General features: G+C 42.0%; 1 protein-coding gene and 1 pseudogene across 2 annotated transcripts in view; both read left to right on the top strand.

Annotated features, from left to right (window-relative positions):
• Positions 1–304: 304 nt before the first annotated feature.
• epdr1 (ependymin related 1) overlaps positions 305–13796 on the top strand; it is a 30102-nt gene continuing 16610 nt past the window's right edge. Inside the window, exons 1-3 of one of the 2 annotated variants that reach the window (XR_003296076.2) lie at positions 305–647; positions 1582–1790; positions 2234–2519. Coding sequence is in view for 1 of the 2 variants with exons in the window: in XM_026314080.2 (XP_026169865.1) it covers positions 412–647; positions 1582–1790; positions 2234–2424 (636 nt within the window). In the remaining variant the exon portion in view is untranslated. Of the gene's footprint in view, positions 648–1581; positions 1791–2233; positions 3291–13796 lie in introns of those variants that run through there. The other variant, XM_026314080.2, reaches the window with a different exon arrangement.
• On the top strand, positions 3815–12764 carry LOC113134994 (uncharacterized; annotated as a pseudogene).

Below are 13796 nucleotides of genomic sequence, written 5' to 3'. Positions count from 1 at the left end.
ATTATGAAGCAAATTACTTTTTTTTTTTTTTTTTAATATATATATATTTTACAATTTACAATTATTTACAATTTGCAATAGAAATATTAGGTTTTTGTTCTTACTACTTAAAATGTTTGTTTAGAATTTCAAAAGTAAATTATCTCGCAAATTATTTGGTGTGAAAAAACAATGACGTCTTCGAATGATTTAAAAAAGCTAAAGTATTTTACCATATTATACCTTCACATTTAATTATTTTTAAAGTGACCCAAATGTGGCATTTTGCTGTTTTCTGTCTAACCAATGCTTTTATTTTGAAAGCCACATCCGGGGAGTCTCTTCCAGCTGATCGTCCCCAGCTTGTCTGCAGCAGGTGCAGCAACGGCAACAACGGGACCCGTTAACCGGACTCCGGTTTTTCCAGACGCCATGCACCGACTGTTGTTTACGCTCGTGGCCGCCGTCGGGGCGTCTCTTCTTGGCCTCCCGAGGCTGGAGGGGTCCGCGGCGGCCGGGCCCTGCGTCGCCCCGCTGCAGTGGGAGGGACGCTGGGTCCTGTACGACCACAGGACCGGGAGGAACCACCGAGCCGCCGTGTCCTACGATGGCCTGAACCAGAGGGTCCGAGTCCTGCAGCAGCACAAGAAACACACCCCGTGTCAGAAGTAGGTGCATTTAATGTTGAACTGTGATGTGATGCAGAACTGAACCTGAAGCAGTAACATCAATAACTGTCCTTTATAATAAAACATAGATCACAACAACAATGAAGCTGCACATTATTAATGCTAATAAACCATTTAATAAGTAATAATCCTGTTATAAATGTTGCTATTAGCACCAATAAATACTCATTTTCACATTGAAGTGAAAAATACAAGTAATAGTAGTAATAAAGGTGCAACTTTCCAGTAAAATAACGTTGAATACATTTATCAGTAAAGTTTTATACATCAGTAAAAATGTCAAACTATTTTTAAGTTGCCAGGTTGTGACTGAATTGACTGTAGGACGACTCACTTTCTGAAGAAATATTTTAGATAATTTTATTAAGATCTATTCTAACGTCAACATCAGCTGCAGCGTTGGAGCCAGGTTTTAATAAGATTAACTGTAGGGTTTTATTTGCTGCAGTGTCTGTGACAATCAGTCTCTGGTACAAACAGGTATTTTTCCCAGTTCAAGCAGCTTTAAAAACAACCCTTTTGCAGACGTGCACACTGAGGAGTTTTATCTGCTGCAGCAGTGTTGCAAGAATAAAGTGACACAGACTCTCTGCCAGGACTGAAGGCTGCAGTTGAGAAATATTTGCTGGCTGGTGAACAAGCCCCGTTAATCAACTCTGGTTTGTTGAGTTTGCTGCCCCTTAGTTTCACTGAAGTCTTGTGTTTGTCCATGACAGTGAAATCAGAGCTGTTCACTGCTTGTACTGAAGAGCTGTGATAACTCAATGTTCACTTTCAAACTGTAGTCAGAGCATGAAGTTTTTAAAGGAAACACAAATAGCTTGGCATTATTTGGGGGCGGTTTATAATAGGTCAAATATCATCTTTCAACATAAAAGGTTGTGTTGTGCTGTTTGCTTCCATCCTGCTGCAGGTTTTTTGAGTACATCTACTTGTACCAGAGTATGGTGATGTTCCAGATCGACCAGAAGACCAAGGACTGCGCAAAGGTCGCTCTGACGGAGGCCTGGGATCCCTTTGACATCCCTGACAACTCCACCTTTGAGGACCAGTATTTCATCGGAGGCCCCGGGGACAACGTGGAGGTTCAGGAGTGGTCGGACAGGAAGCCTGCACGCAAACGTGAGTCTGGGTCTAAACACAACACCCTTGGGTTTATGCAGAGCGGTATGTTTTTTATGCTAAAGAACGAGGAATACACATGGATAAAAGCTAAATAACAACATTTAGAAAACAAACATTCAAACACCCTTAAACAGGTGAGCAGTGTGGCTCCCTGCTGTGTTTATAATAGTTATTGGACAACAATGGAGGTCTGTGCCATAGACCTCCATTGTTGTCCAGTAACTATTGTTGCTGTCAGTCTCTGGATGGGATTTGTCCAGAATAACACAAACCAGCTGGATCCTTTAAACAGCAGCTTCACGACTATAGTCAACCTTCCAGTGAAGTTTCTTGTTTCCATATTTCCAGGCAGGTTTGATCAAGTTGTAACTGATTAAAAAAAGAGCAGTTAAAGCTGCAGTTCTCATCTGAGCAGCTGTAATGTCTCCTCATGTCTGCAGATGAGACCTGGGTGGGGGTTTACACCCTGAAGGACTGCTACCCGGTGCAGGAGACCTACACCAGGAACAGCAGCGTTACCACCTCCACCCGCTTCTTCAACCTCCAGCTGGGCATCAGCGACCCCAACGTCTTCACCCCGCCCAGCACCTGTCAATCAGCCCGGCCTGAGAGGATGCCCGAGTCCTGCTGAGGCCTCGACTGCCCTGACCTTTGAACCTAAGAGCCCAACAGCATTCTGGGTCCAAAGTCCCTCCCTTGTTCTACAATGAGCAGTACAGTCTTCATGTTGTGTCCCTTACAGGTGCAGCACCACCCGACTGTTTACTTCAGGTTCTGTCAAATTTGGCCCATTTCATTTTTCACTGTGAGGAGTTCTTAGTCTGTGCTACACAGATTTCACAGTTTGGATACAGAAACAAAATGGTGTCAGCTAAATATAATGCACCATAAATTAAACAGGGAGTGATTTTGGACACAGTGTTTGTCAAGTGTTTTCTAGAGCTGTTTAATTTGCTGCTAATTTACTGAAACTGTTTCAAGGACCAGTGAACCTGCAGCCTAACAAGCTAGCTCACAGATAATAGCACCATCTGGTTTGACTCACCATCCTAAATATTGATAATGAAACTGATAATATTCATCTCCAAGTGACTGTTTCAAGTTTAATTTGGTCTTCAGGCAGTTGGATGAATCCAAATACTGAATCAACAAACATCAACCAACAAATGAAGCCAAATTCACAGGTGTTATGTTTTTTAGTTTATTTGAGATCCAGGTGTTACATTTTCTTTGCTTCTTTTTTAGCAGGAAACCATCTTGCTGGAAACTAGTAAAATGATTGTCATCCAGGTGTGACTGTTTACTTACTTACAGAGAAACGTTAGCATTATCAGGCTAATATCAGCATATTGTATGAGACTGATGCTGTGTCTCTGTCTGAATTACTGTAAATCTAAAACCAGGGCCTTGTTTTGATCAGTCACCTCATAGCAGGAAGTCTACTGTGATTGGTCCAAACAACCACATATTTACTCCTAAAATAAAGAATCAACAACATTTTATGGCCTTTCTATTTCCATGGATGCTGAACCAGGAGTTGTAGGTCTGTCTGAAGAAATGTCCTTAAAAGGCAAATGATACAACAGGCCTGTCAACATGTCAGTGATCAACTAAGTCTGACATTTTCTAACAGTGTTCTGGTTTCTTCATGACTGATTTTAGCTGAAATCCTCTACATCAAAAATAGATTGTTTTTTAGTTTATATGTTAGGAGAACAGAGCAGGTGAGTTAAAACTGAGGAAGACATGATCCCTAGATGAAAATATCAGCTAATAAATTACTGACCAGTGTATTTAATGAGGAATTCAAGGGTTAAATAAGCAGTATCTCTGTCTTCCTGAAATGAGTCTCAGCCTGATAACCCTCCCTCTGCTCTCACACACATCAGCTCCAGTCTGTCCACGTATTTCCTTGTTCCCTCCAGATCTACAGTTTGATGATGGGTGTAACCAACATGAGGGGAGGTGCAGGATCTGACAGACCACATTCACTGTACAAACACCTGTTGTTTAGATCACAGCTCAAACTAGTTTCACTTCTAACAAAGTCACACAGTCATTACCACTGAGAGGTGAAATGGCACAGAAAGGAGCTCAGCTGGACCAGGAAACCTTTTCTTGTTCGATCTGTCTGGATCTACTGAAGGATCCGGTGACTGTTCCCTGTGGACACAGCTACTGCATGACCTGTATTAAAACTCACTGGGATGAAGAGGATGAGAAGAATATCTACAGCTGCCCTCAGTGTAGGCAGATCTTCATACCGAGGCCTGTCCTGGTGAAAAACATCATGTTAGCAGATTTAGTGGAGCAGCTGAAGAAGACTGGACTCCAAGCTGCTCCTGCTGATCACTGCTATGCTGGACCTGAAGATGTGGCCTGTGATGTCTGCACTGGGAGAAAACTGAAAGCCCTCAAGTCCTGTCTGGTGTGTCTGGTGTCTTACTGTGAGAAACACCTCCAGCCTCATTATGATGTAGCTCAGTTAAAGAGACACAAGCTGGTGGAGCCCTGCAAGAAGCTCCAGGACAACATCTGCTCTCATCACGATGAGGTGATGAAGATGTTCTGCCGCACTGATCAGCAGAGTATCTGTTATCTCTGCTCTGTGGACGAACATAAAGGCCACGACACAGTCTCAGCTGCAGCAGAAAGGACTGAGAGGCAGAGAGAGCTCGAGGGGAGTCGACAGAAAATCCAGCAGAGAATCCAGGACAGAGAGAAAGATGTGAAGGTGCTTCAGCAGCAGCTGGAGACCATCAATGGCTCTGCTGATAAAGCAGTGGAGAACAGTGAGAAGATCTTCACTGAGCTGATCCGTCTCCTGGAGAAAAGACGCTCTGATGTGAAGCAGCAGATCAGATCCCAGCAGGAAACTGAAGGGAGTCGAGTCAAAGAGCTTCAGGAGAAGCTGGAGCAGGAGATCACTGAGCTGAAGAGGAAAGACGCTGATCTGAAGCAGCTCTCACACACACAGGATCACATCCAGTTTCTACAGAACTACCCCTCAGTGTCAGCTCTCAGTGAACCTACAGACTCATCCAGCATCAATATCCGTCCTCTGAGAGACTTTGAGGACGTGACAGCAGCTGTGTCAGAGCTCAGAGATAAACTACAGGACATTCTGAGGGAGAAAGAGACAAACATCTCACTGGCTCTGACTGAAGTGGATGTTTTACTGCCACAACCAGAGCCCAAGACCAGAGCTGGATTCTTACAATATTCACAGGAAATCACACTGGATCCAAACACAGCAAACACACTTCTGTTATTATCTGAGGGAAACAGAAAAGCAACAATAGCGAGTCAACAACAATCTTATTTCAGTTACACAGACAGATTCATTGGATGGTCTCAGGTCCTGAGTGGAGAGAGTCTGACTGGACGTTGTTACTGGGAGGTGGAGTGGAGCGGGAGAGGAGTTGGTGTAACAGTCACATACAAGAATATCAGCAGAGCAGGGACCTCGAATGAATGTGGATTTGGACTCAATGACAAATCTTGGACATTATATTGTGGACAAAACAGTTATAACTTTTGGCACAACAACATCATCACTCCAGTGTCAGGTCCTCAGTCCTCCAGAGTAGGAGTGTACCTGGATCACAGAGCAGGTATTCTGTCCTTCTACAGTGTCTCTGAAACCATGACTCTCCTCCACAGAGTCCAGACCACATTCACTCAGCCTCTCTATGCTGGACTCTGGATTAGTAACTGGCTTAATGCTGGAGGCAGTGCTGAGATTTGTAAAGTCAAATAGACTTTAAAACAGGATTAAAACAGCTCAATCAGCTCATTGATTTAGTTTCATTAATAGTTTGTGGTGTCACATTAATCAAACAGTGGAACTATGATCTCTGCTTTCAGTTTTACCTCTGCCTTGTTTTCCAAACCAACTGAAAATGTAAAATGTTTCATTTACTGTCTGTATTTTCAGTGGAAGTTAATATTTTATCCAACAATAAAACTGGGGATTGAAAAAAATGCAAAAAAGGTGAAATAATATAATACATTTTATTTATGATCGCCTTTCACAACACTCAAGGTCACTTTACATAAAATAAATAAATAAAACAAGTACAGTAAAACAACAGTTCACAGGGAGATGAATGGAGGTGGAGGACCTAAGGGAGTGGGAGGAGGTGGGGATGTGGAGGAGATCAAACAGATAGGGAAGGACGAGGTTATGGATGGCCTTAAATGTGTGAAGGAGGATTTTGAATTTGATTCTGAATTTTATTGGGAGCCAGTGGAGTTGCTTTAGGACGTGGGTGATGTTGGGGAAAATAATTAACAAAGAAATGTATGCTTATTCATGTGTGTTGTGCAAGGCTATAGAGTGTTATGGAAATAAATGTAAATAACATGATACTTGGTTAACCATTTAACTTTACTACTAACACATGTGTTGTGCAGGAAAAGGTCACAGGGAAAGAAAGGTCACAAGAATAGTTTCCACAGTGTCCGGGCATGATACTACAGATAAGATCTGCCTGCAGAAAGAGCAGGCCCTATATGAAACATTGTCACTAAGGGAGAGGCAAGGTGAAGCTAGGGATGAGAGAATTACAGACTTCAAGGGTCAGTTACCATTAAAGGAGTTGTTGTGTAAAAGGATGCAGATGTATTGTGCCACTGAATGTCTTGTAGGATGGGGAGCAGCTCTACACATAAAGATAAGAAGAGGAGGATGGCGAAGTGCCGAGGGGTTGGGACCAACCCAGTGCACCAACAAGGGAAGGATAAAGTCTAAACCAAAGCCCTCCCCACCTTTAGTCAACCCATAAGATGTGATTTTTGACTAATATATAATGTTATGTTTTCCTTTGTTCTACATCTCTCTTCCTGTGAAGCTGGTTGCAGCTAACTGCTTGCAGACTGTGATTTTCTCATCAGGAAGTGGGTCCTTGTACAAGCTTTGGAATTTCAATTAAATGCTCTTTGAGACCAACTGAACTCTCCTCTGCGAATTCCAATAAACGAACACGCTGACAGTGAAGTGATCAAAAGAGGGGGCCTTGGTAATGGTGCAGGCAGCTGAATTCTGAACCAGCTGAATGGCCCAGCACAGGAGGAGCAGCTCCTCAGGACCACAGTCAGCTGTGCACCTCCATTTAAAGGAAACAGGGCACTCATTTTCTATATACATCACGTCACTTTTACCTTGGAGAAGGAGGATGTTGACCATATTTGTGATGGCTCTAAAGAAATTCTGCTCAGAGGCGAAAGTGGTTTTCCACATTTCTCATGTCTGTCTCACAGCTGTCTGTGGACACTGCAGCAGAGGAAGGAAGGTAAGAATATGTGTTTTTAATGAGGGATTGTGTTAGAAATCTAACTTCTCCTGCATACGGTCTTTGCCTTAATCACAAATGCAGTAGAGTTGGCTAAAGCTAACGTTTCCTGTTATCCCCACGGAGTTGCTAGCTTGTAGTTCAGGCTAAAACTAGAAGTGTCTGACAGTAAATTTGACCTTGGAGGTCGTATGTGTTATTTTTATTATTTTTACTTTCTGACTCTTAATAAAAGTTTTACAGAAAATAATTTAAATTACAAATCTAACCGAAGATATTCAACGCTCGCTCCTGGTAGAAATTTAAAGTTCCCGCTTTTCTGCGGCCGCGTATTGCGCATGCGTATATCCGTTTGTTGTGACGGTAGTGGTTTGATTAGTTTGACTACAGCTACGAGCGTCTTAAGGTTCAAAGGTCAGATAACAGTTTTCATATTATACTGTTCGTTGGTTCCTGTCCACTGTCAGTGACGTGATATTGTTCTGCTGCTGTACAGTGACTGCATTTTAACCACACCATGTTTGTCCTGGCTAACGTTACTTTAAGATGAGAGCTCAACGCTAACGTTAAGTTCTTCTTGGGAATTAAAATGTTGATGAAAGTACAATGAGACATTAATACATCCTGACATTACAGTGGACACTGCATGCAATGCTTCTCTTTAGCAAAGCTCTTCAGTAAAGGCCTCATAATACCAGAGACTAAGATGATGCTGTGAGCTAATTTGAAGCTGCTCTGTTAAAAACACCTGGACATTTTTGACATTAGCCTGGATCGGGTTATGTGTTCACTGCTTCAGATGCTTTGGAATGGAGAGTATCCCTGTAAATAATGGTAAGTCTTCTTGTATTTTACAAAGTGCTGCATTATGTGAGGTTGTTTGAGTTATTGCTAGCTAGGGAATGTTTTAGAATCTGTTTTTGAGATTAGTGACTCTTAAAAATCAGCCAGATGAACCTACAGAAGTTTCTGAAGCATGGGGCTACTTGTTTTTCTGCCTCTGGGGAAATAAAGTGACAACTGAAAAGAAGTTAGAGCTTCTTGCTATATGTGATGGAAGAGAAATTGTAATGAAAGAGAATCTCCTAGTATGACCTAATTAGCAATATCAACAGTAGATTTATTGGTTTTATTAATTTTATTATGAAAGAGATTCCGTTTATTACAATAGTAGCAGTATTTGTAATATATGTACTATTAGTTTTAATAATCAGCAGAGTAGTATTAATAGTAGTATTAGTAGTGCTCAGTAGTAGAGGTCTTTTTAATATAACTTGTAATTTGTAATAGAAAGTGTCGAGGCATTTGAATAAGTATCCTTTAAAAAGCATGGCCTCTTTTTTTAAATCGAATATAGTCACAGCTTTCACCACATAAAATGACAAAGCCTCACCTGCCGTTCATCTGTTTCTAGTTAGTGTCAATTCTTTGATAACACTTAACAATTATTTAAAAATTATATGTTATATTTAACATAATTTCCCATTGCATTAAGTATGCTTGCTTCCTTTGGTTTTATTTTGAAATTAGCCTAACTAGACTTTGTCATTGTCTACTAATGTTTTTCTTTCATATTATTATTTATTTATTTTAGTGGGACAGAGCTGAATCATGGAAACTAACATGGTAGGACCTTTTTAAAAGCAATATTCTCTACACTTTAACGTAAAAGTTCAACTGAGTTGCTTCTTGGCTTGGAGACTATGAATCTTTCGACACACAGACATCAGCAGACATTGTGTTTCTTTGTTGATGCTTTCATTTACACTACACTCAACTGAATTTTTTTTGTTTCGGTACCTTCATAATCTGATCATCAGCGACTGGTTAAGAGTTCAGTTACGTTGAGATCAGGTGATTAATGTGTCCAGTAAAGTACATTACACAACAGAACCAGGACTAGAGATGAGATGGGTCAGCAGTTTTTTCTTTATGTCTCCACACTTTCCTCTTTCCTTCCTTTTAATAATTGGATTTTTGTTTAATCAGATCTGGGCACTTTGCAACCTGTGTGAATGACTGACGGTCAGTTAGAAACAGAGCAGGTCCTCAATACAGCTTCACTAGAACTAAGGACAAAACTCAAAGAAAAGTAAAGTCACCATCTGCTTCAGGTCCAACTTCTCTCCCCTTCAAACTCAAAGCTGAACAGAAGCAGAAGATGCCAAAGCTCTGTGTCCCACTGCTCAGAGATCTTAAACCCTTTACAGTTGATGCTGTGCAGCCAAAACTGTGACAGAGGACAGTTAGAAAGACTGATCCCTGAAGGATCTTTACTAACCTGAGCCAACTTCATGCTGATTTTAAACATGTCCAGCCCAAGTTTTATTGCATTGTTGTTTATTTTTTTTCAGTTCTCAAATGGATTCATTTATTGGCACTGAACTGATGTCACTGAGAGCTGACTATTTATTCAAGGACAGTTTTTCTTCTACATGAGTTTGTCCATTTCCTGCAGCTTCTTTCTTCTGGATGGAAATATTTAACTTACTGTACTGCGGTCATCTCACAGCTACAGTTTTCATACTGAAAATATATTTTCTGACATTACTTTTACTTCTCAGTATTAAAAAGTAGTTTGACAGTGAGGCATCAATACTTAGCAAAACATACAGTATCAGTACTTCTGAACCACCACAAGATGGAGGTAGAATTAAATTGTTAATAAAATCATAGAGGCTCATGACTCTGCTCTGATGGCGTTTGTGTTACATTGTGTTGAAGCTGCATCTCAAATCTTGAATCTCACACTGAAACAGCCTGACAGCTGTTGGACCAAGCCACTGAACCCACAGTAGCAGTAAATACAGTCTTACCTTAAAGGTGTTTCTTTGAGCTTTGAGCCCCTTCTTGTTTGCTGTGGTGATGGACAGGCTGACAGATGAGGTTAGACAGGAATCTCCGTGGACCATGATGTTTGCAGATGACATTGTCATCTGTAGTGAGAGCAGGGAGCAGGTGGAGGAAAATGTAGAGAGGTGGAGGTTTGCTCTGGAAAGGAGAGGAATGAAGGTTAGCCACAGTAAAGCAGAGTACATGTGTGTAAATGAGAGGGACTCAAGTAGAATGTTGAGGTTACAGGGAGCAGAGGTGAAGAAGGTGGAGGATTTTAAGTACCTAGGGTCAACAGTCCAGAGCAACGGAGAGTGTGGAAAAGAAGAGAAGAGACATGCAAGCAGGTTGGAACGGGTGGAGGAAAGTGTCAGGTGTGATGTGTGACAAAAGAGTGTCAGCAAGAATGAAAGGAAAGGTGGACAAGACAGTGGTGAGACCAGCAATGTTGTCTGGTTTAGAGACAGTGGCACTGAGACAAAGACAGGAGGCAGAGCTGGAGGTAGCAGAGCTGAAGATGTTGAGGTTCTCTCTGGGAGTGACGAGGATGCATAGGATCAGGAATGAGTACATCAGAGGGACAGCTCATGTTAGATGTTTTGGAGAAAAAGCCAGGGAAGCCAGATTGAGATGGTTTGGACATGTTCAGAGGAGGGACAGTGAATACATTGGTAAAAGGATGCTGAGGTTAGAGCTGCCAGGAAGGAGGCCTAGAGGAAGACCAAAGAGGAGGTTCTTGGATGTAGTGAAGGAGGATATGAGGATAGTTGGTGTGGCAAATGATACAACAGGCCTGTCAACATGTCAGTGATCAACTAAGTCTGACATTTTCTAACAGTGTTCTGGATTATTCGTGACTGATTTTAGCTGAAATCCTCTACATCAAACAGATTTTTTTAATGTATGTATTAAATTTTATGTTTGGAGAACAGAGGAAGTTAGTTAAAACTTAGCTCCCTCTATTCTCACACAGCAGCTCCAATCTGTTCACATATTTCCTCGTTCCCTACAGTTTGATGATGGGTGTAACCAACATGTGGGAAGGTTCAGGACCTGACAGACCACATTCACTGCAGAAACACCTGTTGTTTAGATCACATCTCAAACTAGTTTCACTTCTAACAAAGTGAAAGTCCCACAGTCATTACCACTGAGAGGTGAAATGGCGCAGAAAGGAGTTCAGCTGGACCAGGAATCAATTTCTTGTTCGATCTGTCTGGATCTACTGAAGGATCCGGTGACTGTTCCCTGTGGACACAGCTACTGCATGACCTGTATTAAAAGATTCTGGGATGAAGAGGATGAGAAGAATATCTACAGCTGCCCTCAGTGTAGGCAGACCTTCATATCGAGGCCTGTCCTGGTGAAAAGCACCATGTTAGCAGATTTAGTGGAGCAGCTGAAGAAGACTGGACTCCAAGCTGCTCCTGCTGATCACTGCTATGCTGGACCTGAAGATGTGGCCTGTGATGTCTGCACTGGGAGAAAACTGAAAGCCCTCAAGTCCTGTCTGGTGTGTCTGGTGTCTTACTGTGAGAAACACCTCCAGCCTCATTATGATGTAGCTCAGTTAAAGAGACACAAGCTGGTGGAGCCCTGCAAGAAGCTCCAGGACAACATCTGCTCTCGTCACGATGAGGTGATGAAGATGTTCTGCCGCACTGATCAGCAGTGTATCTGTTATCTCTGCTCTGTGGAGGAACATAAAGGCCACGACACAGTCTCAGCTACAGCAGAAAGGGCTGAGAGGCAGAGAGAGCTCGAGGGGAGTCGACAGAAAATCCAGCAGAGAATCCAGGACAGACAGAAAGATGTGAAGGTGCTTCAGCAGGAGCTGAAGACCATCAATAGCTCTGCTGATAAAGCAGTGGAGGACAGTGAGAAGATCTTCACTGAGCTGATCCGTCTCCTGGAGAAAAGACGCTCTGATGTGAAGCGGCAGATCAGATCCCAGCAGGAAACTGAAGGGAGTCAAGTCAAAGAGCTTCAGAAGAAGCTGGAGCAGGAGATCACTGAGCTGAAGAGGAAAGACGCTGAGCTGAAGCTGCTCTCACACACACAGGATCACACCCAGTTTCTACAGAACTGCCCCTCAGTGTCAGCTCTCAGTGAACCTACAGACTCATCCAGCATCAATATCCGTCCTCTGAGATACTTTGAGGACGTGACAGCAGCTGTGTCAGAGCTCAGAGATAAACTACAGGACATTCTGAGGGAGAAATGGACAAACATCTCACTGGCTCTGACTGAAGTGGATGTTTTACTGTCACAACCAGAGCCCAAGACTAGAGCTGAATTCTTACAATATTCACAGGAAATGAAACTGGATCCAAACACAGCACACACACAGTTGTTATTATCTGAGGGAAACCGAAAAGCAACAGTAATGAAACAACATCAGTCTTATTCCAGTCACCCAGACAGATTTACTAAATGGTGTCAGGTCCTGAGTAGAGAGAGTCTGACTGGACGTTGTTACTGGGAGGTGGAGTGGAGCGGGACAGGAGTTTCTATAGCAGTCACATACGAGAATATCAGCAGAGCAGGTAGGTCTAATGAATGTGGATTTGGAGTCAACGACAAATCTTGGGCATTATATTGTCAACAAAACAGTTACGAATTTAGGTACAACAACATCAGAACTCCAGTGTCAGGTCCTCAGTCCTCCAGAGTAGGAGTGTACCTGGATCACAGAGCAGGTATTTTGTCCTTCTACAGTGTCTCTGAAACCATAACTCTCCTCCACAGAGTCCAGACCACATTCACTCAGCCTCTCTATGCTGGACTTTGGATTGGTTACTGGTTTAATGTTGGAGGCAGTGCTGAGATTTGTAAAGTCAAATAGATGCTACAGGATTAAAACAGCTCAATCAGCTCATTGATTTAGTTTCATTAGTTGCTCATTGTTGTGGTGTCACATTAATCAAACAGTGGGTGGAACTATGATCTTTGCTTTCTGTTTTACCTCAGCCTTGTTTTCCAAACTAATTTAGAATGTAAAATATTTAATTTACTTTCTGTATTTTCACTGGAAGTTAATGTTTTGTCCAACAATAAAACTGGGGATTGAAAAATGAAGACAAATAAGTTTAAATGAGTCCAGGTGGTCCAGTTTGTTGTTAGAGACATACATAAACAGCAGGTTTATATCTGACCTGAGGGTTCAGATAACACTGAAATATACAGTTGACAAATATTTCAACAGGGCACAAAACAAATTGTTCAGAATGCACTATTGTATCATATTAATATTCTGGAGACATTGGGGCCATTTTGATAGATTTCATATCAGTATTGGATGTTATCAGTCACAAGCTAGTACTTGAAAAACAAGTGTTGGTTCTAATCAAACATTTAAACAGAGACTTTCTTTTCTTTGTTCTAGGTTGAGCTCGTGACTGTTAGGAGATGCAAACTTGTTGCTTATCTCCGGCTGCAGCCCCGAGCCCGCTCAGAACACTTTAATTTATATCTGGAGGTGGTTACATGGGTTCCAGGCACCGTCTCACTTTACACAACAGGGGAAAGTTGAAACATAGGTTAACTTCAGAGTTCATACAGAGTTCACATCCATACATTTACATGTCTTGGTGATTTGCACAGAAAACCTGGGTTTCCTCAACTATGACATGCCTGGTTACACCCTTTACATAAATCTGTCTGCAAAATGACAATTCTCATAACACAGTTAGCAATTTACAATGCCCTTATTCTAACATTTCCCTCCTGTTTGTCATTTTCACCATAGTATCAGAGTTTTCCATCTTCCTTGTAGGATTTTCTGGAAACTCGTCATTATGACTAAACAAGATTTGGAGAAGCAAGGCTCTGTGAGGGGTTGGGCGAAAACCTTCTGTAAAGGAAAAATTCCCAACCG

This window comes from Mastacembelus armatus, chromosome 17, assembly GCF_900324485.2.
Source record: "Mastacembelus armatus chromosome 17, fMasArm1.2, whole genome shotgun sequence".
Classification (NCBI taxonomy): Eukaryota; Metazoa; Chordata; class Actinopteri; order Synbranchiformes; family Mastacembelidae; genus Mastacembelus; species Mastacembelus armatus.
The sequence above is the reverse complement of the archived record's forward strand: the minus strand, read 5'-3'. Positions and strand labels throughout refer to the sequence as shown.